Source organism: Grammomys surdaster, unplaced genomic scaffold (genome assembly GCF_004785775.1).
Source record: "Grammomys surdaster isolate TR1022 unplaced genomic scaffold, NIH_TR_1.0 142, whole genome shotgun sequence".
Lineage (NCBI taxonomy): Eukaryota > Metazoa > Chordata > Mammalia > Rodentia > Muridae > Grammomys > Grammomys surdaster.
Genome location: NW_021604600.1, coordinates 6,724,150 through 6,748,441, shown reverse-complemented (window position 1 = coordinate 6,748,441; position 24,292 = coordinate 6,724,150). Strand labels below are relative to the sequence as shown.

The window sequence follows — 24,292 nt, the reverse complement described above, 5'->3', positions numbered from 1 at the left end:
CTGCAGCACAATGATTCCAACGGACAAGGTCCATGTGTACCAGGCAACACCTCTCCCGGCCCCCAGCTTGATCTTCCCAGGCTCCAGTTTCTAGGAGCAGGAGTGGAAGTTCTGAGGGCCCAGACACACCCCAGGCAGTCACAGGCAAAGCAACTGCTTGCTCCTGGACCTGAACATTTCCACACAGGCAGAGGTGAGCTATCTGGCCCCTCTGACTTGGTTCTTTTTAATTCTAACTTTTGGCTTTCTTGGCTTTCTTTTTCCTTTTCTTTTCTCTTCTTTCCTTTTTTTTTTTTTTTTTTTTTTTTGAGACAGGGTCTCATTATATAGTCAGGGATGGTCTGGGACTCACGATCTTCCTGCCTCCACCATACCTGGCTCCTGAGCTTTAGTTTTCATTGCTGGGAAGTGAGGCTGCCACGTGGCCTGCTCCCAGAGCTAATGCTTTGCTGGCCATGCAATGAGATCACATCAGAAGGGGGGTGGGCTCTTGCTGCCTCTGTCCCTGCCATCTCCCTGCCGTGTTCCTGGGTCACCTGTCTCTTTTCAGCCCCCCTCAGCTGGGTCTTTTGTGTCACCTCCACAACCCCAGTCTTCCAAGGGGCAGATGGGTCCCATGCTGCTACTGTGTCCTAGTGATGTGTTTATTAGTTTCACTTTCCCTGTGCAGGCAATCCAACTGCTGGGCTCTGTGCTAGCTTGGAGAAGGATACAGCCACAGGGCATGAGTGGGGCCTCGTAGTCCATGCTGGCTCGCTCCAGGCTCTTTGCATCTAGCCTGAAATAGACCAAAACAGCACCATGAGCCCTTCTGCTCCGGAGTAACCAAGAGGCACTCCATAGCCGTGGACTGCAGACATTGCAGCCCAGGGGAGATGCAGTGTCTGCATAGGGGGCAGTGGAGGACCTAGCTCTTTTCTGTTACAGACCCTTGCAAGCCTGAGAGTAGCTAAAAGTGGGGACATGTTTAACTCAGACATAGATGCAGACTCCTGGATGGAGTGATGAAGCCACAGTGCAAGCCAGGCAGCTGGCAGGTGCTTGAGTGGGATGTGCCTCTGGGGTCTCTCTCTTAACCACATCCCCCTGCTCTTTAGAGGGGACTAGGAGTTGCAAATCTGAGGGCTAGGTGCTGCTGATGGGGAAAGGTGCCTGACAGGCCATTTGGATGGGCAGAAGTCTGAAGACGCCTTTCATAGCAGTCAAACTGGACATAGTAACGCCCCTGGAGTGTAGGCAGAACGGGGATGCAGAAGAGAAAGGGGACAGAGGGGAAGCCCTGAGCACTACTGACTTCATGATCACCAGCCCAGGCTTCAGCTTCCATTTCTGTGAAATGGGTATAAAACCCCTGCTTTCAAGTACAGACTCTAATAGACAGGAAGATCTCTGTGAGTTTGAGGCTAGCCTAATCTACATAGTGAGTTCTAGGCTAGCCAGGGTTACAGAGTGAGAGCCTATCTCAGGAAAGACAACAATAAAAAAAAACCCAAAACAAAATCAAAACCAAAACCCAAGTGCAGACTCAAAAGCATGAGCCATACTGGCTCCAGGAGAGATAGCCACTGCACTGCCCTCCCCTCCAGTTCTTCTCTATGGGCCTCCTTGGACTGTCCTGAGTAAGGACACAGTTGCAATTTTGCCACTGGGGAGTGAGCTCTTGTTTCACTATTGTGGGCTTTGGTGCTCAGACATAGGGACTGCAAACCAGCAAACCTCACTTGGTTTATACTTTGATGCTGGAGCAGTCTATCTCCAGGATACCTCAGCAAACCCAGGTAAGAACTTCTCATCTGCTCCTCTCTCAGGATCAGGGTTGGGGAACAGGAGCTGGCTGGACGAAACCAGAGGTGTTTCTGGACAATATGTGTGACTGTAGCTCCAGCCCTGAGGGTACACACACACAGGACCCAACTCCCTCACCTCCTGGTGGGTGCTGGTGGTAGCCGGGTCTGTAGGTAGTCCCCAAAGAGGATTTCTTGTGCAAAATCAAAGTGGCAGTTGCCAGGCCCCTTTCGGATGAGAAAACCTTCTGCAGGAGACACGCACAGGCCGTCCAGGGACACATGAGCGATTTTGACCTAGCAAGGGAGACATAGGTTTGAGCACAATGCTGGGTCTGGGCACAAGGTACCTGGAGTAAGGGCCCTGTCCAGAGGACACTTACCTGTTTTCCATGCATGCATTTCAGGGGAGGCATGGGACTTGGTGGGGGACCCCAGACACCCGTGGCCGTGGCCTGTGGCAGTCTGGTCAGATGGCCAAGGGCACTAGCTCAGGAGCACAGCCTCTACCACCAGTACTGTGCAGGCCTCCAGCCTCTCTCCACCTCCTTCTCCACCTGTGAGATGGGCAGAGGCTCCATCTTCCTACTTTCAGCACCTGCTAAGTCCTTTCTGGGTGCATAGCAGAGAGCCAGCTGGGCCTCTCACAACCTCAGGGCTGACAGGTGGTGGCACTGTACTCACCGAGCGCTTACTGAGCAGGCGCGCACACTTGTGAGCACACTCGTGAGCCCACTTGTGGATACACACACACCTTGCATGCATGCTTATGCATGCTCATGCATACACACACACACACACACACACACACACACACACACCACACACACACACACACACACACACACACACACACACACACACACACATCTTGTCCAGGCAGGAATCCTCTAGCCATGCTGCTAGGATCTGCCAGAACACTGCAAAGCCCTGCAAGCCTTCTGAGGCCACTTGCCATCCTGCCTTTCCACCCGCAATTGAAAGAGAGTGTGGGCCTCATGCTTGACAGACCAGACTCTAGCTGTGTAGCCCTCAAGAGAATGGCAAAGCCTTTCCCAGCCTTCCTTCAAACCCTGAGAGGTGGAGCAGGAGAGGCAGGGTGAGAGCCTGAGGAAATGAGGAGTACACACAAGCCTGCCTGACAGCACCCTCCCCAGCACTCACTGGACACCAGGCCTGCAGCTGACATACAAGCCTGGACCGTGTGGGAAGGGCACCCACAGTCACAGGAGAAAAGAGCTCTGCAATTCCCCCAGGCTGCCCTGGGCTGTGGGCTACATTTGCTGTGTGCAAAAGGAAATACAGCTTGCTCTCTCCCTGGATATCACCCCCCTCCTCCATTTGGAAGGTTCTAGAGGATTTATGCTCCTCTCCAGCACCCACGCCAGCCATTCATCATGCTGCCTCCCTGACAGTGGACTCCGCTCTGCCCGGCTTACCCCTCGGTAGGTGTCCTCGGGAGATTTATTGTAGTTCCAGAGGCGCAGGCCAGCAATGCTTTGGGCTCTGTCAAAGTGGATCATAACCACATGGTCCAACCCAGGGGAAAAGGGGATCAGCCACATGTGCTCATCCTCAGTGGTGATGTTCATGCCGTCGATTAACCTGCAGGCAAGCAGGGCGGGTCAGCAAGACAGTGGGAGGCCTCCAGGAAGCCTGCTTCCCTCACCCAGCTATGTCTTGGATGGTGGGAGAGTGGAGAAGTCAAATGATACCTAAGAATAGGTAAAATCAGTGTGTGCTCAAGAAGGGGCTGAGAGACTCTCATCCTCAACAGTTCAGCAAAAACAGCTGAGTCCTTCTTGGGACTCCCTTAGCTTAGTGAACCCAGAGTGGGAGACTTCTGCTGAGGATTATTATTCTGTGTGTCAGAAAGGCTGAATGTAGAAACAAGCTCATCATAGAGGTGTGATGCAGGTACCCTAGGATGTGCCATGATTAATGGGATCATGAGATGTTGTGGTGTGGCCAGGCAGGCAGACCACAGGAAGCAGAGACCAAATGCAAGCTGAGAATGAGGTCATGACCTCAGTGTCAGTGCTCAGACGGAGTGCACTGGGGTCTGTGGGGGCACTTTTCTCTGTTGTCCAGATGATCTGCAAGATGTGGAGGCAGTTTGACGGAAATACATCCCTTCTCTTTTGGTAAACATCAAGGAACCTGGCAGACCTAGGCCAGAGACAAGAGCCAGAAGAGGCATGACTGTGATGAGGTAAATCTGCTTGGTAGCCACAGGTCTGAGTGCCCCAGGGAAACCCCAGCCAGCAGGAGGGGCTTCCAAACCAGTTGCCTCAGCCCCTCTGCATCTATCCCTGCCTCAGCCTCTTCAGCCTAGACTTGACGTTTGTTCTCTGTTGTGGCATCGCCACTTGAAGACCTGGAATCAGAGATAATCAGCCCTACCCCACTCCACCCTTGGACCCTAAGGATCTTGAGGGCGACTGTACTGTGAGCAACTCTGGCTGTGGCCACAATTCCCATATCTAAAATCAACTTTTTCCCTTACCATTTGATAGTTTGAGGTTTAGAATAAATTTAAGTGTTCATCCATGGAGGTAAAGCGTTCTCTCTCCTGTGCTCTAAAAGGCTGTTATTAAATTGATGGATGGTGTGTCTTACAATTGCTGGCATGTTAAAACTGAGGAAATTCAGCAGGCTGACCCTGCTGTTTGTGAAGGAAGCTGGCTGCTGCAGACTGCTGTTTCCTTCCAAAGCAATCACTTCTGTCTTGGGGCCTGGCTGCCAGCAAAACTGTTGTAGAGTTTTGGGTGGGGGAACACTGGAGGTAGATAGCAGACAGGCTGGTGGCAAAACAAGTCTCCTCCTTTGCAGTCACCTCCTAGTTCTGTCCTTGAGAGACCCACTAGCAACAAGCTTCTCTCATGCATAGATCAGGGTCTCTCAACCCTATGGACACCCTCAGAGATATGGTAGAGGCCAGATCTGGGTAAGAAAGACAAGAGCCTGGGCAATCCTGTCATATCCAAAGGCTAGAAAGGAGCAGTCAGTAGTAGAATGCTTGCCCTACTTGCAAAGGGGCTCTGGTTTCTATCCCCAGAACTTCAAACAAACAACACTAAATATTGAAAACAAATACATAAATGAGCACAGGCACTCTCAGAATCTGAGATCACCAACAAGGATAAAAGATGGCTTCAGGCCAGGCCCCATGCCAAGCAGTAGAGGGCCAACAGAAAAGGTGCTCAATACCATCTCTGTCTTACGTTTTGTCAGGACATTGTTTAAAGCCTTACAGGTCCTTTACATATACACATGGCTCCCAGTTTTGTGCTTCTATGGGACTCCTGTGTGTGCAGATGTGTGTCTCTGTGTCTGTCTGACATTCTTCTGCTTTCTCTTGGCCCCTTTCTTCTGTTTGTGTTTTCTAGTCCCATTTGTTTGTTTTTGTATGATTATCTCACTTATTATTATCTTTCAATCCCTTGTTTGTTTTTGTATGAGACAGAAAGGGCATGGGTCCTGAGGAGAGGGGAGGAGGGGAGGAGTCGGGAGAAGGGAAACCATAATCAGAATGTGGTGAATGAAAAACATCTTTTGTTTTTGTTTTTCAAGACATCATTTCTCTATGTAGCTCTCTGGTTGTCCTGAAACTTGCTAAGTAGACAGGGCTGGCCTTGAACTGAGAGATCTACTTGCCTCTGCCTCCGGAGTACTGGGATTAAAGGCGTACAATACCACATCTGACTGAAAAAAAAAATCTACTTTCAATAAAATAAAAATAGAAAAACAAACAAAAAAGAAGAGATGAGTTGGTGGTATACTTCTATAATCCCAGCACTTGAAACTGGGATCTTGAACTTGAAGTCCCATGCCAGGCCAGGCCCTGTCTTAGGAAAACCAGAACCATGGAGCTGGGAGTGCTCCAGAGTGAAGAGAGTCTGTAGACTGGGAAAAATGTTTGCCTGCTACATACAGCAGGATTAAAGAGAAGAGATCAAAGTGGCCAATAAGTATTTGAAAAAACAAAAAACATTCATCATCCCCAATGATCATGGAAAACTGCTTTGAGAATCCATCTCACCCCATCAAGAAAACAAATGACAACCAATGCCGGAGAGGATACGGGGAATGAGGACCCCTCATTCCTGCTGTTAGCAATCATAGAAATCATTATGGGGGTTTTCAGAACCTCAAAATAGATCTACCATATGACCAGCTGTAACTCTCCTGGGTTTAAGTCAGCACACCATGAGATACTTGCACATTCATGTTTAATGCTACAACATACACAACATACAGAGACAGGACGTGGACTGAGTCAAGATGTCCATCAACAGATGAATGGGTAAAGAAATGTGGTACATACATGTAATGGAAGTTTATGCACCCATAAAGAAAATTGCAACCATAAGGTGTTTGCAGGAAAATGGATACAACTAGAAAGTTAAGAGAAACAAGCCAGACTCAGACTTCCATGAATGTGTGTCTTCTACTTTACAGAGTTTAAGCCTTAAGTTATATATGGGTGCATACCTGTGCATCTATATTAAAGAACTAGAAAGGGTTTCACTGGAAGGAAGGAAGGGATCTTAAGACGGGGATCGAAGCATAATAGAACACTTAAAATATGGCAGCAGACATGGCTTAGCTGGGAGAAGAAAGGAAGCTAATGAGAGGGTACAGGGAAGGATGGTGGGGGAGGGGAGGAGTGAGGACAGAGTGTGATGATGTGTATATGAAGTTGCCTTAATGAAACCCATTTCTTTGTATTCTACCCTAAAATATAAAAATAAACGAAGGAAAGAAGGAAGGAAAAATGAGAGAAAGTTCACTGAAGCTCGAGGGCCTCTCAGACAATGGCACACTTGATTACTGGATTTTAGCTTATGTACACACACAGTAAGAAGGCGGTCTGGTGGCTCAGGTGCCACTACTCACAGATCTAGGTGTGACAAGGACACTGAGGGTGTGTCTGTCTTTTTCAAGTGCTTCCTGGTCAGAAATATGCCCAGGAATGTTTAAGGATGACATTAAGATTGGGGTAAAGTCTGTCAGGATGATCTGTGGGGTGTCAAGTAGGTGTGGGGATGGTCAAGCTGGGCAGGTGTGGGTGTCTCCTGAAGCTGGCCAGAGGTAGCTTGTAGAGTCAGTCTAGGTCTGCCAGCTGACCTGCCAAGATCGATAGCCCACGATGACCCCAAGCAGTCAGTGCCAACAGGATTGAAGGCCACAGTGAAGGGACATCTTAAAGGGACAGAGGACACAGCCAGGGCAAGGGGCTACAATGTGACCACCCTACTTCCAACCTGTAGCCATGGGGGTTATTGTCATAGTTCTATGGATAAAGAAACCGAGGCAGAGGAGATGCCCAGCTCAGCAGTTCAGTGCTGTGTTGGTGGATCCTACAGCCTATGTCTAAATCATAACTCCACCTAACCAGTCTGGGCACTTTGGGCCACCTTCTGGCTTCAGCTTGTTCCTCTGTACCCAGGGATAACAATGAGTCTTAGTCTATGCTGTGGCTTTCATGGACGACATCTGTAATCTACTAGCAGCCTAGTGTCTGTCACTTACTATTCCAATGTGGCACTTGCTCTACTGGTTATTCTCCTCGTCCTCACTGTTATGATTGTGAGGTTTGGAAACATAAAGCAGAGGAAAGCTTTGAACTCCCATCTTTCAAACTGTCCTTTCTAATTAAGTCACATAGCTGTTTAGAGCAGGAGGCCAGGTGAGGTGCCAGTCATAAATGACAGGATGGATACTATAAAAAGCTTGCCCATTCACCCTGGCCAAGGCATCTGGAACACATAGGAAGCAGAGCAGCCATAGTGGCCAACACAGATTTTCTTATCACTTTCAAGTTTGCAAAGGGGAGAGGCCTAGGGCAGGTATGTGCAAGCAGAATGGGTCACCACCAAGGTCAACAGACCATGCTGAGCGAAGCCCTCACTGAGGCCAGTGTGATATCACAGCATGTAGCATCTGCAGATACACCAGCCTGACTTCTTATCCTGACTGCTCTGCAACAGGGATACCTGTGGAAAGGGTCACATTTACTTCTTTTAGCCACATGCTGTCCCAGGCAGTATCTGATGTGCCTGATGCCTGGGACACAGAGCACATCTCTAGACCCTAACTGCCAGTCAAGCTTCTGATACTTACTTGTCCAGGGTCCGTGAGTCATCATTGTACTCGGGTAGGTCATTTAAGTCCCTCGGAGAGGCAGAGAGTTGGTGTGGTTGGATGGGCAAGGCCTCACCGTCCTTGCCTACTACTTCCAGGCCAGTGAGTCCTATATAGTGCAGGTCTCCCCAGGAGGCTGTCAAGTTTAGTCGGAGGCCTGTGAGGGAAGGAATGTAGACAGTCACCACCAGAGGCTCTGGAGCCAGGAGAGCGCCTTCCTTCAGCCTCTCCATGAACCTTATCTCAGGTGTCCTCAAGTCAGACTGCTGCCTACTAAGGACATGCTGCAGGCAGGAAACCCACACATGGGTGGGCCACCTCACACCATGTCTTGTACACTGTTGGCTCTCTCATGTTGTTTTGCAGGGAGGTGTTCCTTTCCTGGCTTTATCATGCATCAGGACCCTTAGTTCTACCCAGATGATCTTTCAATTGTTCATTTTTCTATGCCTTTCTTTTTTCACAAGGCTGTTCCTGTCCTCTGGACTATGCTCCTGTTTTAGGGGCCAGGCCAGTGTTGCAATCACAGCCTGCCATGTCTTTGTATACTTCCTATACCAAACCCCAGAGGCTACTACTTGGTAAATACTAAGTCACGACTTAGTGGCCTGACAGGTGGCTGACTCCTTAAGGGTACAACCCCACTTGTCTTTCTAGAATATTGTGTACCCCAACACTGGCACAGTGCTGGCATATATATATAGAAGAGGCTCAGTGCCAATGCATGCTTGGCAGTACCTACATAAGTCAATCACATCAAGAAGCCCCACACCCAGAATTTAACATTTTATGCAAATGAGCCCCTCCTATGAGCCCTCACTACACTCAGGGTAAAGGAAGTGACTGCTGAGCCCATCCTTCCTTCTCAGCTTTCACCCCACCCCCTTCACCAGAGACCATTTCAGGGCACTTTCTGTGGTCCTGGGACACACATGCCAGGTGACTCATTCCATTGCCCAGAAATCTCCCCTCTGGGTCATACCCTGTCACCCTGTCACACAGGCTTGGCTGGAGTTCCTCCTTTACCAGTAGAGCAGGGCCAAGTTCATGGGGTCTCCTACCCTGGAGGTACTTGGCCTGTTTAGCACCTAAGGTTTAATTCTTTGGACTTCTGCTGAGTGAAGTATGCTTGGAGGAGTTGGAAGAAGCCTGGGGTCATGAGGTGCTCCATATTTCTTACAAGAGGATCTACAAGTCCAGGAAAACTTTAGAACTCTTTAGGGGCCATGCTGCAACCTCTCACTCCCTGCACTCGACACCTTGTCCTAAGCCCTGCCATTTCCCAGCACCCTTTTGTGACTCAGCCTTCAAACTTCCTCTCTGTGGTGCCAACCTTGGCCTGAGCATCTCAGGAGTGATGAGAACCTGGGTCCTAAGCACTGAGCAGACTGCTTGTCATGCACACATACCCTCCAGGATACGGATGTCGAGCAAAACAGCTGGCTGCTCCTCCCGCCTGTGGCCATGCTGCATTCCCCACAGAGGTGGGTCAGCTTCTCCACCCTGCATTTGGGCTGCATGGCTTATATGCACAGGAGCTTGTCTTTTCTTTCTGCCCTGTGCTGGTGCCAAGAAAGCTCAGTCACCTGTTGCTCTGGTCATTGCAGCACATTCAAGCATTTGCTGGTCCACATGCTGGCCACTCAGAGACATGAACAGGCTGAGGGAGAACACCTGAGTGGCTCAGGTGAGGCAAGACAGCCACAGAATCATGAGTGCTGGTGACTATGGAACACTGCATCCAGGTGCTCCACTGCGGATTTGTCTGTCCTGCAGCACAAGCTAACTGATAGGATGAGCCATGCTATCCTGCATTCCTAGAGGAAGATCATTCTAGGTTGAGAGATCAAGTTGGGCCCACATCTGGAAGCAGCGAGCCAGGGGAGGAGAGGGGCATGAAACTAGACAAGGAGGCTGAGCTCCATCCCACGGGGAAGTTGAGAGGTTCATGATGCATCAATGGGGAGTTACAACAGGTCACCTTTTCTGTTTTCTTTGCTTTGTTGAGACAAGATCTCCCTTTGTAGTCTAGGATGGTCTCAAAACATGTGATCCTTCAGGCTTTGCCTACTGAGTCCGGGGACTGCAGATGTGCACTGCCACGGTGGCCCACAGATGGGCTCAGGGCAGCAGTGCAGGCTCAGCTGTGTCTTAGTGGGTTGGACACTGGTGCTGAGAGAGGCCTCACTGCTCACTGACAGTACTCTTAGTGGGAGAGGGCAGCAGGGGACACAATCAAGGTCTCTTTAAGAGGCAATGGAGCCTAACGGCTTGAACATAGAAGGAGAAGAAGGGATTGATTAAAGTGACGGAGTGGTGTGGGGAGTGTCTGGGAGCGAACGCCTGGAGGTGGAGGAGGGAGTAGAATGGGAATGGAGGGACAGGAGGAGGCAGAAATGTCCCTCTCCCTGGGAACAAGAAGCCTTTCCCATGCCTGCAGTCCCTTTGTGTCTGTAAGCTGCACCTGATCCCATTGACTCAGGGCTCTGAATGCAGTGGCTCTCCTTAGGAGCTCATATCCATGTTCCATATTCATTTCCTCGGGTGCATCAATTAGTATTTATACAAATGGAAATTAATTTTGTTATTTCTCTCATGTTTTGGCCCTCTCGACTCCTTCCCTATTCATTGTGGCTGATATTTGCAAAACTTCCCAAATGAGTGTCATCTGCAAATTAGCAAGTCATATATTCCCCTTTCAAAGCATGAAGAGGATTGGCCATGTCCACCCACCGCCTCCTCCCAAAATACCCACCCCTGGAGCTACCTTACTAAGTGCACTTCACGTGCACAGGTTGCTAAGCATGTGGAGGAGGATGGGATGGGGGTTCAGAGAGAAGAGATGGAAGAATCTTGGGACTCTAAGCTCTAGAGGGAAGCAATGATACAGTGGAGAGGCCTCAATACTTTCCTAGCAGGTACAATGATCAAAGTCACAGTACTCTACTCCAGGGCCAACCTCTCAGAGCACTGCAATGTCAGCTCTGAGAAGGACTGGATTGGTTCCATACAAAGGACATCAGTAAACCGACTTTTGGGGGGAAATTAGCAGGACAGTGGTGGCTTCTCCCTGGCAGTGCCTTCACCTGCCTTTCTTCTCCTCCAGGAAGAGGTTCTGGCTCAGCCAGGTTGTCTGGGCAGCTGATCACTCTCACCAGGCTACAGGGACAGCTAATGATCCATGTTTGGTCAGATATGGCTTTCATATTTCCTACCTGTCTAGTCTCACATGGTGAACTGCATAATGAATTTAGGGACAGGCTTGAGATACAAGGCAACCGCAGAGACTTAATTCTAGGGCTAGATCTTCTGGGTAATAAAAGTGTTTTTTGCTCTTGGGTTGCTAGTAATGGGTGAATGTGAGCACAAAGCTCCCTCGAGCCTCTGGTGCCTAGCCTTCCCATGAGCCCCTGGTGCATGGCTCCCATGGAGAAGAACAAGAGTCAAACAAGGTAGAAAGGAAGAGACACAGCAAGTCTCTATGATGTCATTTCCCTGTTTACATCCAGCTGTCTAAGAAACTAGTGAACCTAATTTCTAGGTGCAAAAAACCAATAGACTCGCCTTTTGCTGAATTCAGCTTGAATTCAATCTCCATTGTTCGTGTTTGTGTGTGTGTGTGTGTGTGTGTGTGTGTGTGTGCTTCAAACCCCAGGGAAAGCAAACTCAGTAAAAAATAAAGGATTGCTATCTTCTAGGATCTTGCAGCCTCTCCTCACAGAGACCCTCACAGAGACCTCTGCCATAAAGTAGCCTTTTAACTGGAGCCCTGAGGCACGCTGTAGTATGGGAGGATTTGTACTCTTGGAGTTGGATCTTCTTGCTTCTGGACCCAACCTTGGCTCTCCGAGCTTCAGTTGTCTAATGTGAAAAATGAGGACACAAAGGACTGGGAGGTCAGGCAGGGAAGGCCCAGCTCTGCCTCTCAGAGATAAAACCCACCCCAAGCCCGGTTCTCACCTAACATTGGTTGACTATTTACTTATTTATTTACTAATTCAGTGTGTGTATGTGTTCTCACGTGTGCACTAAGTGTGTGTATTCCTGTGTATTAGGTTCTATGTATATGTGCATGTGGAAGCCAGAGGACAACCTTGGCTATCATCTTCCTTGCTGGGTTTTAGGGCCCACTAGGGCAGACTAGTGGTCACAGAGCTGCAGAGTTTTATTTGTTTCCATCTTGCCAACACTGGGATTACAGGTATGCACTGCCATGCCTGACTTTATGTGGGCACTAAGAGCCAAAATTACTGGGGCCCTCCAGTTTGTATGCCAAATGGACCATCTCTCTTCCTGTTTGTTTGTTTGTTTGTTTATTCACTTACTCAGGCAAGATCTCTCATAGAACACAGGCTGACCTTGAACTCAGGTCTTCCTGTCCCTGCCTCTCAAGTGATAGAATTACTGCTCTTTAGTCTGTTAGTCTAAGGTAATTCAGTGACCTGGAGTGGAAAGAGCTGTAGAGATTCAAAATAAGTTACCTTTCTATGTAAGAGACCTTTTCTTTTTTTTTTTTTCCTTTTGAGCAATCAAGAAACAGGGGACGGTTCTCACTGAGGACAACGGGAAGGTTTGGGGAAACCAGCTGCAGAAGAGCCAGAAGGAAGAGATACAGTGTACATTAGGCACCACCCAGATCCTTGCCCCAGGCAGGAGACTGTCTGTACTACAGGGTTAACGAATATCTTCAGAAAGGCATGTCCTTCCTGGATATAGCCTCTGACCAGTGACATGAGGACATACGGACATGGAGACCAAGTCTTCTTTCAACTCAGGTGATCATCAGCATCAACCCCAGCCACTCTGCTTCCCATCTAGCTGCTGAGCCCTTGGTGAGGCCACCTTTGCCTGCCCCTCAGTGTGGGTCACGGAAGGCTCCAGACATCCTCTGTCAGACTCCACACTCAGAGCACATGGATGGCAGGCAGGGAGCCAGAAGAGGCATTCAGACCCAGGAGCCTCTACCCACTAAGGTGGCAAGGGAAGAGGCCAGGCTAGGCTGGGATGAACTGGGAACTGGAGGTGTGAGGCTGCTTCTGAAGAAATGGAGTAGGGTCACAGCTCTTCTTTTCAAGAGATAAACTGAAAGCAAGTGTCACAGCAGCAGGAGGGGCAAGAAAGAGCAGGAAGCAAGGCAGCAGGGCACACAGAGAACCAGCTAGCAGGGCCCTGGGGGTGGGGTGATCGCAGACAGCCATGATCTCAGCTTGGAGTGTCCTTAGACGATGAGGGGCTGGCATGGATGTGAGTGAACTAAGAGAGGAACTTGTCTAGAAGGAAGGGGACAGGCCCAGGAGCCCAGATGAGTATTCAGGGAGGTTTGCTGGCTGAGCAGCCTTATGTATGTCAACATGTGAAATTAGCCAATACTTCAGAGTCTGACTAAAATCATGGGTTCTGGAGAAGTCAGAAGACCTATGCCTTGGGGTGTGTGATTCCCCCACACTCCCAACCTTAGCCCCTTCTTTCCTTTGTGTAAGAGCTGAGCTGTGGTTGAGTTCTATAACAGCTCTAATTACTAAGCCTGCAGCAGCCTGGATTCAACTGGCTCCCAAGTCCAATCCCCAGCGGGTAGGAGGCCTAGGTATAAAATACAAAATGCCACAATGCCTCACTTACAACGAAAAGTAAATAGAAGGCCCTGCCAGGTACTTGGGGAAGGTACTCACATAGCCCATAGAAGATGCCTGGCTCAGGTGTGGTGACTTCAGAGACAGGGAAGCTGGTTTGTAGCTCTAGCCCTGGTACCTATAGGATGGTTGGGGAGAAACAGGGAGAAGAGAGGTTTTAGTGATACTCACACAGTTCCTTTACCAGATTCATTACCCATTCCCTGCCCAGGAAATCCCTGCATCTGTTTTTGTATGCCTTCCCTTCCTATGATGAGGTATGTGGGTATCTGGAGCCTGGGACCACATCCCTACCCATAGCTCTTACTGACAACTGAGGGGCGAGGGTATCATAGGGTATTCAGACTTTCTCAAAGTCTCTAGTGGACTCATAATGCTTATTGAGTGAGAGGGAAGGAAGACAGAAAAAAGGGATAGAGGAGGAAGGAAGGGGTGAGGGAGGGACACAAGGAAGGAGGGAGACAAGGAGTCAGGGAGGGGAAAAGAGACAGGAAGAAAGATGGAAGAGGAGAAAGGAGAATAGATAAGAAAGGAGAAGGCAGGGGAGAGGCAAAGCAGGAGGGAGAAGAGAGATGGGAGGAAAGGAAGAGGAAGAAGAAAGATGAAGGAGGGAAGGGAGACAGGAGAAAGCAGGAAGGAGAGGGTTGATGAAAAGAGATAGAGAGGGAGACAAGAGGCTGAGTTGAAGACAGGAGGAAGGGAGGAAAAAGGGAGGGGACCTCAAATCATAGTGGGTGGCCCCTACTTGGCCTGTCCAGAATTGGCACCTTAGGGGTGAGCTTTGTCTCCTGTATTGTTAGAGTTCTTAGTTGACCCCCATGGGCAACCAACCAGTCTTGTCTACTGATAGGTCAGAGTAGTCTGCTATACTCTGCTTGGGGTCTCCACATAAGACTAATTAATTTATTGTTTTATATTAATTCTCTTGGACAAAGACCTCTCCAGTGCTTCAGTCAGGAATAGCGTAGTGCAAAAGGAAGTAAGAAGTTTGTCTACTCTGGGACCAAGCAGTCCCTCATGTTTTGCAGATCAGGTCCATCAGCAGGTCCCCTGGGCCTTGACATTTGGAAAGCACTGGGCAGACGAAGGACTTCAAGGTCACCTCCCTGGAGACCCAGAGGCCAAGAAAAGGTCGGTGTGCTTTTGTGGGCAGGGAAGGCTTGGCACTTTCAATTATTTGCCACTTTTAAACTGCGATAATTTAAGGCCCAGATTTCTGGCTTCTTTTGAAAAGATCATGAGAACAGGCAACAATGGGTGATGAGCTGTCACTGGGCAGAGTGGCAGTCCCTTCTCAGGCTCCTGGTTGTGGCCATCTTACCCCATGCCTGCCTGGCCTTGCTGCTCCAGCCCCATTGATCAGGAGTCTGGTTTCTAGGCCAGCTTCCTGCTTTCCTCACACACTTCTGTGGGCTATCTTGTCTCCATGGGCTTCTGGCTTTCCCATCCATCTTCTTTCTGTTCCTCTTTCTCTTCATTACAAGACCCTCCCCTCAGTCCCTGGGTAGACCCTGACATGGGCTCACTCTTGTCCATTTTCTTTAGTATTATGCCATCATATTCTGGCTTTGATACCTTCCTGGTATACCCTCAGTTAAGGCACTTAATCTGTGCCCTCAGAAGGAATACAACAGTCCCTACTTGAGGGTCATCTCAGGGCTGGGCTTACAAAGCCTGCATCACTAGTGAGCGTTAGGGCATGTGCTCAGGCAGCCAGTTTGTGCTGTTTTGTTTATAAATGGTTCCAGGGGTAGAACCTGGGCCTAAAGCATGCCAGGCAAGTACTTTTCCAATGAACTACATCTACAACCTTCTTTTTGCTTTTTATTTTGAGACAGAGTTCCTTTAACATGGCCAGGATGGTTCTGAACTCATTCTACAACAATGATTTGTCTTAAACTTTCAAATGGCTGGCTTTCAGGCCTGTACCAACAGGCTCAGCTCTGGTCATTCTCTTTCCTTTCCATGTTTTTTTTTTTTTACATTACGTCCCCATTGCAGCCCCTCCCTCTTCTCCTCCCAGTCCTGCCCTTATAAATCCCTCTCCTTCTACCCTTTCTCCTCCTTCTCAGAGATGGGGAAGCCCCCTTGAATACTCTGCTCATTGTTTTAATTTAAAGCTTGCCTCCTTTAGGCATTTCTGTTCTTTTCTTTCTTTTTTTTTTTTTTTTTTTTTCCTGAGACAGGGTTTCTCTGTGTAGCCCTGGCTGTCCTGGAACTCACTCTGTAGACCAGGCTGGCCTCGAACTCAGAAATCCCCCTGCCTCTGCCTCCCAAGTGCTGGGATTAAAGGTGTGTGCCACCACCGCCTGGAGAGGCATTTCTGTTCTACTCACAATGGTGACTGATCTGAAGCAGCCCCAGGCACACCCCTCTCCCCAAAGATAATACAACCTCTATATTATACACATGCAGCACTGAGCCCAACATCCAGCCTATACTTCCTGGCTTTGATGAAAATTTGAATCCTTTACTTCAGTTTAAAAAACATAATTAGAAAGTGAAATATGAAATGCTGAATAGAAAATGAAATAGAAAAAATGGGGACTGTCAAGGCAGCAACTCCAGCAACATAAAGGACATCCATCTTCCTTTCCCTCCCTGCTCTGAGTCAGGAGCAGTAATCCATTTAGGAGCTGTCCCACTACTTGGGATGCTGAGGCAGGAAGAGAGTGAGTTTGAGGCCAGACTGTGCTACATAGTGAGACCTTGCCCTGAACAGCAAAAGGAATCCAGTTAGGGGTACTCCCCAGGCCCACTCCAGTCCTACCTGGTCCTGGGCACCCAAGCCAGCCTGTGTGAAAGGCCTTTCATCCTGACCTTCACCGTCAGCAGTGCTAGGCCTCCTTAGCACCTCTTCAGGCTGAAGGCCACACAGGTACTCAGCATCCATGTCAAAAGTATCATCCAAACAGAATATGGCCTCCAGGATGTCCTCATCCATGGTGAATAAAATAGTGTCTCCAAAGTGCTCGGGGGCTGGGCACATCACCAAGAAGAGAGAAGATTCAGCTGGCTCCAGGCCTCAGTGATCTGCCATTCATAACATGTCACAGTGTCCCATACACTATATGGTCTCAAGCAACTGACAGTTCTTGATGTGAGCCAAGAGGTCAGCCCCCACATTTCACCAAGCTGAGAGCCACATTGGTGGGACCTCATGGAATAAGAATTCATGTTATCTCCCACCATACAACTCCCTGGTGTGTGTGAGTCACTGGGTGCCCAACCCAGATCCCTGAACCTATTTCTACAGTGCTGGAGATATAAGACTCAAGAGCCTTGCACATGCTACTCAAGAGGTCTACCACTGACCTAAAGCTATAGACTTCCCTTGCTTTAAATCTTGAGACAACCTTGTTAAGACCCAGACTGCCCCTGAACTTAGTCTATAGCTCACATGAGCTAGAGTCTTGGGTGAAGCAGGATTTCAAATAGTGTGTACAGGATAGGGGGTGGTCTTGAGGGTGATTTACCATCCATGCATAACCCTAGGGCTGGAATTACAGGTGTACACTGCCTAGCCTGGCTTCCTGTGGGCCCTTTTATATCCAGAAGGTGTGGGTATTCTCCCAACCTGGGGAGCTGGATTCCAATGACTGGCTGGCCCATGGGCTCCCTAAATATCCCACCTGTTTGCCTTAAGGCAAGAAAGATGCTACAATTCATGACTCTGAACTTTCAGAAAAGCCCCTTCTCAGGTTCAAGATCCTAGTCTCTAGAAAGACACTTTGTGTTAGAGGGCCAACTGGCCCACCCATCCTGGAAGAGGTGAGGGGTGTACCTCATGTCTAGGAAGACCTTACCTGTCCTGGGCTAGCTCATGGGTTTCCACTCCATGCCTCAGTGAGTAGCAAACAAGGACTTGTAGAAAATCCCCACAGATATACTGTACCTCCCATCAGGGTTCCTGAGGCTTTGGCAATTTCTCCTTCAAAGATGCACTGAGTATCCAACAGCATCGTGATGTCCTTCACACCTCGGAAGGAGTGGATTCGAGACTTATTGTAATTCCAAATCCTAATCAGGGCAACTTGGCAAGGGTGTGTGAACTCAATGGAGATGGTGTGGGTCATGCCTGGTGTGAAGGGGGCCAGCCAGACATGCATGTCATCCTGGGTCCTGTTCACCCCATCAATGAGGTTGGAAACTACACGTGGGTCTTTCCCATAAGCTGGTAAAATATTGATGTCAGGGGGGTCCGCTGTAATGCTGGAAATCTGTACTGGTTCCCCTGAGGAGCTGAATATTTCTATCCCGTTAAGGCCAACATAGTGTCTGTCTCCCCACGTAGACTTGATGTCAATGACCAAGTGCTGTCCATAAGGGAGGACTGGGATTTTAAAGTCACTGTCGCCATCTGTCTCTGTGGAGGGCTCTGGCTCCTCTTCTCTGCAGGGGGCTGGGGAGTCCTCTTGCCTGCTGCTCCTCTGCTGCTTCAGGAACTCATCTAGGATGTCCCCTTGTGGCTCCAGGGCAGAGATTCGGCCCCGGTGGGCACGGTCGAAGGCAGTGAGGGAGTCCCATGATGCATGCAGTGCATGTTCCTGCTCGCCATACCACTGCAACCAAGGCAGTGCCTGGGTAGCCTGGGTGTCCTCTGAAAGAGAACACAGGAGGGGGGCACTGTATTAGTGTCACACCCTGGAAACTGTCTCAGGCATTCCCCAGGAACCAGGAAAGCTCTGATATACTTCATTAAAGCCACTGTCTTGTTTGTCCCTCACAACTCTAAGAAGGGTGTGTCAATCCTGTCTTATAGATGAAGACATTGAGGCTCAGAGAGTAGAGGGCCTCTAAACAGCCAGATTCATTCAGATATTAATGAATAATGTATACTCCACAACACAGAGATGGTCCACATGAGTACTCCACAACTTCAGAGTGGGCTAGGTGAACTATGGCTTCCTGTTGCACATGATCTTAAGTGTTGATCTTGACAAAGAACTGTTTATCATAATCCAAGTCTAGACTCTCTTTTCAGGAAAAACAAGAAGTATTTTTAATAGACTTTGAACTTTCTAGGAGTACAACTGTTGTGCAAGTCAGGAGAAGAGCTACAGTTTGAATCTTGAATGTTCCCCAAAGGCTAGTATGTTTCAGACTTGCCATCCATATTGTGGCACTACTGGGAAGGGTAGAGCCTTTACAAGGTAGGGCCACATCCCTGAAGGGGACTCTGGGATATTCTCCCTCTCTTCACTCTCCAGCTACCATCAAGTGAGCAGCTTCCCTCATCATACACTGCCATTGCATGCTGCCTTTTGTAGGCCCAAAGCAACATGGCCAAATAGCTCAGCCCTGAGCCTCTGAACCTACGGGTCACAGTGATCTATTTCCTTTGAAATTTGTTCGTTTTGAGTACCATGGTGAGAGGAAGCTGACCCAGGAAGGCTATTTTGGTGTCAGAAACTTTACCAGAAGTCACCCCACTTTGAAACTCCATAGCCAGGGATATATCTTGGCCCATGGGGTCTGAGTTGATCATAGTGTAGGCTGCACGGCACTGGAGGCTGGCCCAGCCACATGGCTCTGGCAGCACTACGAGGCATTATTTAACAGCAGGATGAATGCTCAAGAAAGAATGTTAAGTCTGAGTACCAGCACTGGTCTGTGGAGGCAGGAGGATCACAAGTTCAAAGCAGTCAACTTCACCAAGTGTATTAAAGGGTAAGGCATCTGTCTCCTCCCAAGTATGGACAAAGTCTAAGTCCTGAGCATGAGGACTCAACCAGAACTTCAAAGAAGGCTCTCAAGCCCCCTCTCAGAATCTATGAGCTCAGTGTGACCATCAGGCAGTGGCTTTTGCTGGCAGCCAAGCACAGCCAGTCATGGAAAGGTGTTGCTCTGACGGGGCAGTGCCTGCACTCTACTCCTGCCTGAGCTCTAGGGAGCTTGGCACTATCAATTACTCCTCTCTCTAGAATCTTCCAACACTGCTTCCTTCAGTGCTTTCCACTGCTCGCTCTGCCTGCAGACATGTATAAATCTCTAGATTACATTATACATTAAATGTCTAGAAAAGGGAGGGTACCAGATTCTGTGGTTCCCTCCCATCATGCCCTGTTCTCCTCCCCTTTTCTGTACAGACATCCTGTTTCCTGTATCAATAGTGGGCTCTCAACTCCACCCTGAACTCAGCCTCTCTTCTTTGGGGAACTAGCCTCAGCTTTCTGAAGACCATCCCACTTTGAGGCTATCTACATGGAAGCTTGAAGGGCTGTCATTCCCCTGGCTAAGCCAGACTGATGGGATATAGGGTTGAACTGTGAGGGCCTATTTGACTACACTGTGGGGAACCTGCCTAAAAATGAAGCCAACTTGGGAGCAGGAACCAAGTTCGGGAGAAACTCTGATGGCTTTATATGGGTTCCTGCACCTACCTGTTTCTAAGAGCCCTGGTGGTTTTTTGCACTTTGAATGCCTAAGATACCTATGGCTCTCAGAACGCCCCATTTATAGCAAGTGACAATGACTCTCAGTCTTTGTCAATCTTCACTTCATTCATGACATCCCAGACAAAGGTCTTGCATTTGACAGTCTGTCTCCCAGTGGTTTAGGAAATACACCACTTCAGCTTCCTGACCCAGAGAGCTAGCTAGCTAACTTTTGCTTCTTTTCCTTTCCTTTCTCTTTCTTTCTCCCTCCACCTCTCTTTTTCTTTGCTTCTTTCTCCCCACCCCTTTGAGATGGGGTTTCATTACATAGCTCAGGCTGGCCTCAAACTGTGATCTTCCTGCCTCAGCCTCCAGAATTTCAGGAGCACAGGTATGCCCACCACACTCAGCCTACTCACAGCTTCTTATCACAGTGATGCCATCCTCTTGTTGCAAAGTCTAGGAGTAGCTGGGACTTACTTGATCCTTGCTCCCATCCTTCCCTGTCTTACCCAGCTAGCACTCTTAGCCCCATGGTTTCTCAGCTCCTACACAGGCACTGTCTAATTTCAGATCAAGTTCTGCCAGGGTTCTCCAATTCTAGTGACAAGAACACTAGGCTCTTTGCTGGTAGGAAAGAAGGCAGAAGAGGACAAAGCAGGCAGGGGAGAACTCAGAGATGACAACCTCCACACTGATCTGGGGGACTGAAGGCAAGAAACCTCTCCGTCCTAGAAAATACTTTCTAGATATTTCTAGCACCTCATGCTATCTGTGTGTGGTCTGGTCATTTTAACAGCCTGAGCCATGAGCCTACAGCAGAGTTTGTCACATGCTATTTTCATTGCCACGATCATTTCTTATGCCAAGAATAAAATGATTTCACTCACTGTGCCCACAAGCCCTGTTGTGGCTCTTCCTAATTCTGTAACCTTCATTTCCCCCAGTCACTGCTATTCTGCTCCACCCCACCAGATGTCTTCTTCAGTGGGGCTTTGTCCTTCTCTGCTTTCTGCTGGGACAGCTCTTCCTCCGATGGTCACTCCTTTCAGTGTACTCCCACTCCCATCCTTGCTCGCTGGCATGACCCAGTGCCGCACACAGAAAGCATGAGGTGCTAGAAATACCTAGGAAGTGTTTGCTCAGACAGGAAGCCTGCCAACACTAGCTTCTTGCCTTCAGTCTCTTGGATCGGCCTGGAGGCTATAGCCTGCAAGTTCTCCCATGCCTGCCCTGTCCCCATCTTCCTATGTGCCACCAATAAGGAACCCAGAAGTTCCCATATTCTCTCATCCCAGGAACTGGTGTGACATGTGGCAGAAGGGGCTCTAGCACATGCTGTCATCACTTGGGTCTCTGTGATCTGAATTCTTATGACTGAAAGCAATGGTGGGGTAGGCCTATAAGCATGCCAGGAAACACTAAGCGCCACACATAAGGAACTTGGCTAGCATGCCTCTGCCAGGGAGCAGGGACTTGGCATTCCTTTTGAGTCTGCCTTCTAGACTCTTCTCTGAGTCGCATACTTGGTTCTAAAAGGAGAGGAACAGACTTTCTCCTGGCCCTGTTGGGTGTGATGGCAGATGGACATCCATGTCTCCCAGTGTGTCTCTGCTGGGAACATGCTCTGACTACCTCTTGGAACTAAGCTAAGGTTTGGCCTGTCATTGCTGACAACACTATCCTGAATCTGTTAGACAAGAAGTTTCCTACTTCCCTTCTGTGGTATTGAGGATGAAACACATGTTAAACACACTCTCATTAAGCCATGTCCCCAGCTCCAGTCCATGGAAAGCAATGGTGTCCATCTGTAGTCTAGGGAGTCTAGAAGGATCTCTGATGATGACATGACAGGATTCAAGATGCCAAAAGACTCTTCCTGTGTGGAGTCAGATATGAACAATTGAAGCTCAGAGTTTATAAAACTGCACCATCACCACATGTGCTTCAGTGGCCACTAACACAGGAAACAAGAATGGACAAGGGAAAATACATCACAACCACCTTTCCCCTGGTGCACCTGCTTTGGCCATTGCTGACTGGGCAAGGTCTGAACAGCTGACCCAAAGTCTACCAATCAGCATCCCTTGAGACTCCAGAACTGGCTGCAGGGCCCAGAGCCAAAACTCAGTCACTTGGGGCTTAAAGGCCTTCGACTGACTGTGAACAAACTAGCAAGAAAAGGTGGTCTGGAGGACTTGTGACGAGAGCCAAGGGAACAGGGAGAAGATGCTACTAGCCTTCGGAACTTTGGAGCACCCTGAGGTCTCCACCTACTCCTCTTCACTGTCATGGTAAAGGCCAATGAGACCTCATCCACCTGTGGCCAACACACCCCACTTCCAGAATGGACATGGCATTATAGTCAACTATGATTCCCTGCTGGGCCACAGTAAAGGAACTGTGGTGGACTCACCATGGTGAGCTCTGTGAAGCTTATTACTCCACTAGCATTTTGGTGGACTCAGCCAGCATGCTTCTTGGAGGCCCCAGCAGTGAGCTCTGGAATTGAGTGATGGGTAATAACACTATTTCTAAACAACTTTCCTCATTAGCAAAACCAGCTAACAAGTATTAAATCTCAAGGACTTGATTCTTGACGTGTCACTGAGCCAAGCAGGGAAATGCCTGGCAAGAAATTCAAGTGAGACTGAGGCCTCTGAACTTGGACAGTTGGACTGTTGCCTGTCACCAGGAACTCCCTGCAGCTCCACGTCTGTTTAAAGCCTGACCAGCCATTCAGTAAATGTTGGCAGTTATGCTAATAGGCTCAGAATGGTGGGACTGATCCACTGTTTTTCAAATTCTATATTAGCCCCACTGGTTGTGGGAAATGAATCTCTAGAAAAGTTATTTAAACTTCACATTTTTTATCTGTAAGATGGGGCTGTTAAAAGGACTCAGAATCATTAAGGTTGGACTAGACCTTGGCAAAGAATACACGGATCCAGGCCCTACTTGTCACCACTGTCCTGCCCCACAGCATGTCACCTAAGCCAGGCTTTCATACTCAGAAGGCTTCTCTTTCTTTTACTGTCTGTGTTGTTTAGTGTGTGTCTATAACTGTGTGTGCATGTATACATAGCTTAGCATGCCTGTGGAGGCTAGAGGACAAACTTGGTTATTATCTGGATAGAATGCCATCTCTGTTGAGACAAGATCTCTCCCTAGCCTGGATATCATTATTTGGCTAGACTGGCTGACCAACAAGCGATCCTCCTGTCTCTGCCTCCCCCAGAGCTGGAATTAGGTGGGTTTTGGGCATCCAAATCAGGTTCTCAAGTACTTTGACAATCAATCCCCTCACCCTTGACCATTTTAATGTTTTTCTTGAGACAGAGTCTTTCTATACAGCAGAGGCCTGTCTTGGTGATACCCCTGCCTCAGCTCCCTGAGGACAGAAGTTTCAGGCTTAGCCCCACCATGCCCTTCTGTGATTTCCTGATCTCCACTTTACTCAGTCTCTGAGTCTATATGAAAGGTGGGTGGCAGCACAGACCCAGAGGACAGCCAGAGGTTGGGGGGAGCCCTCAGATTCTGAGGGATACAAGAGGAACCAAGCAGACACTCACTGATAGGGTGACCTGAGATGACTCACTAAGGAGGATGGGCAGGGATTCCTGTGGCCACACAAGAGGCAGACTCAGAGCACAGGTGATGCAGGCTTGGCATGGGGGACAGAAGGATTAACCATTTGTTGAGCCATGCTTCTGTGCCAGTACCTGCCAAGCACAGTCCCTGGATCTCAAATTACCACCTAGAATCCCCGAGGAAAGGGGTGCTTTGTGGAGGCTTTGTGGGAATAGGGAGAAAGGAATTAAAATTGAAGCCAGTAAGTCTGTGGGGTGGTACAAGGCTGATGTCTCACTCATTACTTGCTAAACATTTCCCACTGTCTTGTTTGTCCCTCACAACTTTAAGAAGGGTGTGTCAATCCTATCTTACAGATGAAGACATTGAGGCTCAGAGAGCAGAGTCCCTGCAAATAGCCAGATTCATTCAGATTAATTAATTAATTAATTAATTAGGTACTCTGCAACACAGGGGTGAATCTGGGTGTCCCTACCGTGTGCAAAGATTGCAACTCTCAATCTGAACTCTGCCAACAGATGTCGCTTTTGTTTTTATTTTAATATCACTGAGTTAAGCCCAGGTCCTTGCATCACTGAGCTACCATCCCAGCCCTTCTGCATCTATATTTTGAAACAAGGTATCACTAAGTTGATCAGGCTGGTCTTGAACTGACTCTGAAGCCTAAGTAGGCCTTGGACTTGTAACTCTCCAGCATCAGCCTCTGGAGTATATGGGATTACAGGCCTGAGCCATGACAATTTCTTTTAAATACACACAGTGG

General features: G+C 48.8%; 1 protein-coding gene across 2 annotated transcripts in view; it reads right to left on the bottom strand.

Moving 5' to 3' along the window:
- Positions 1-24,292, bottom strand: part of Kiaa0556 (KIAA0556 ortholog) — a 167,406-nt gene that overhangs the window by 6,419 nt on the left and 136,695 nt on the right. For both annotated transcript variants that reach the window (XM_028764277.1, XM_028764280.1), the window contains exons 16-22: positions 17,457-18,161; positions 16,332-16,540; positions 13,601-13,679; positions 7,911-8,088; positions 3,224-3,389; positions 1,924-2,081; positions 714-778 (exon numbers count right to left, since the gene is read on the bottom strand). In XM_028764277.1, the coding sequence (XP_028620110.1) occupies positions 714-778; positions 1,924-2,081; positions 3,224-3,389; positions 7,911-8,088; positions 13,601-13,679; positions 16,332-16,540; positions 17,457-18,161 (1,560 nt within the window). The remainder of the gene's footprint in view (positions 1-713; positions 779-1,923; positions 2,082-3,223; positions 3,390-7,910; positions 8,089-13,600; positions 13,680-16,331; positions 16,541-17,456; positions 18,162-24,292) is intronic.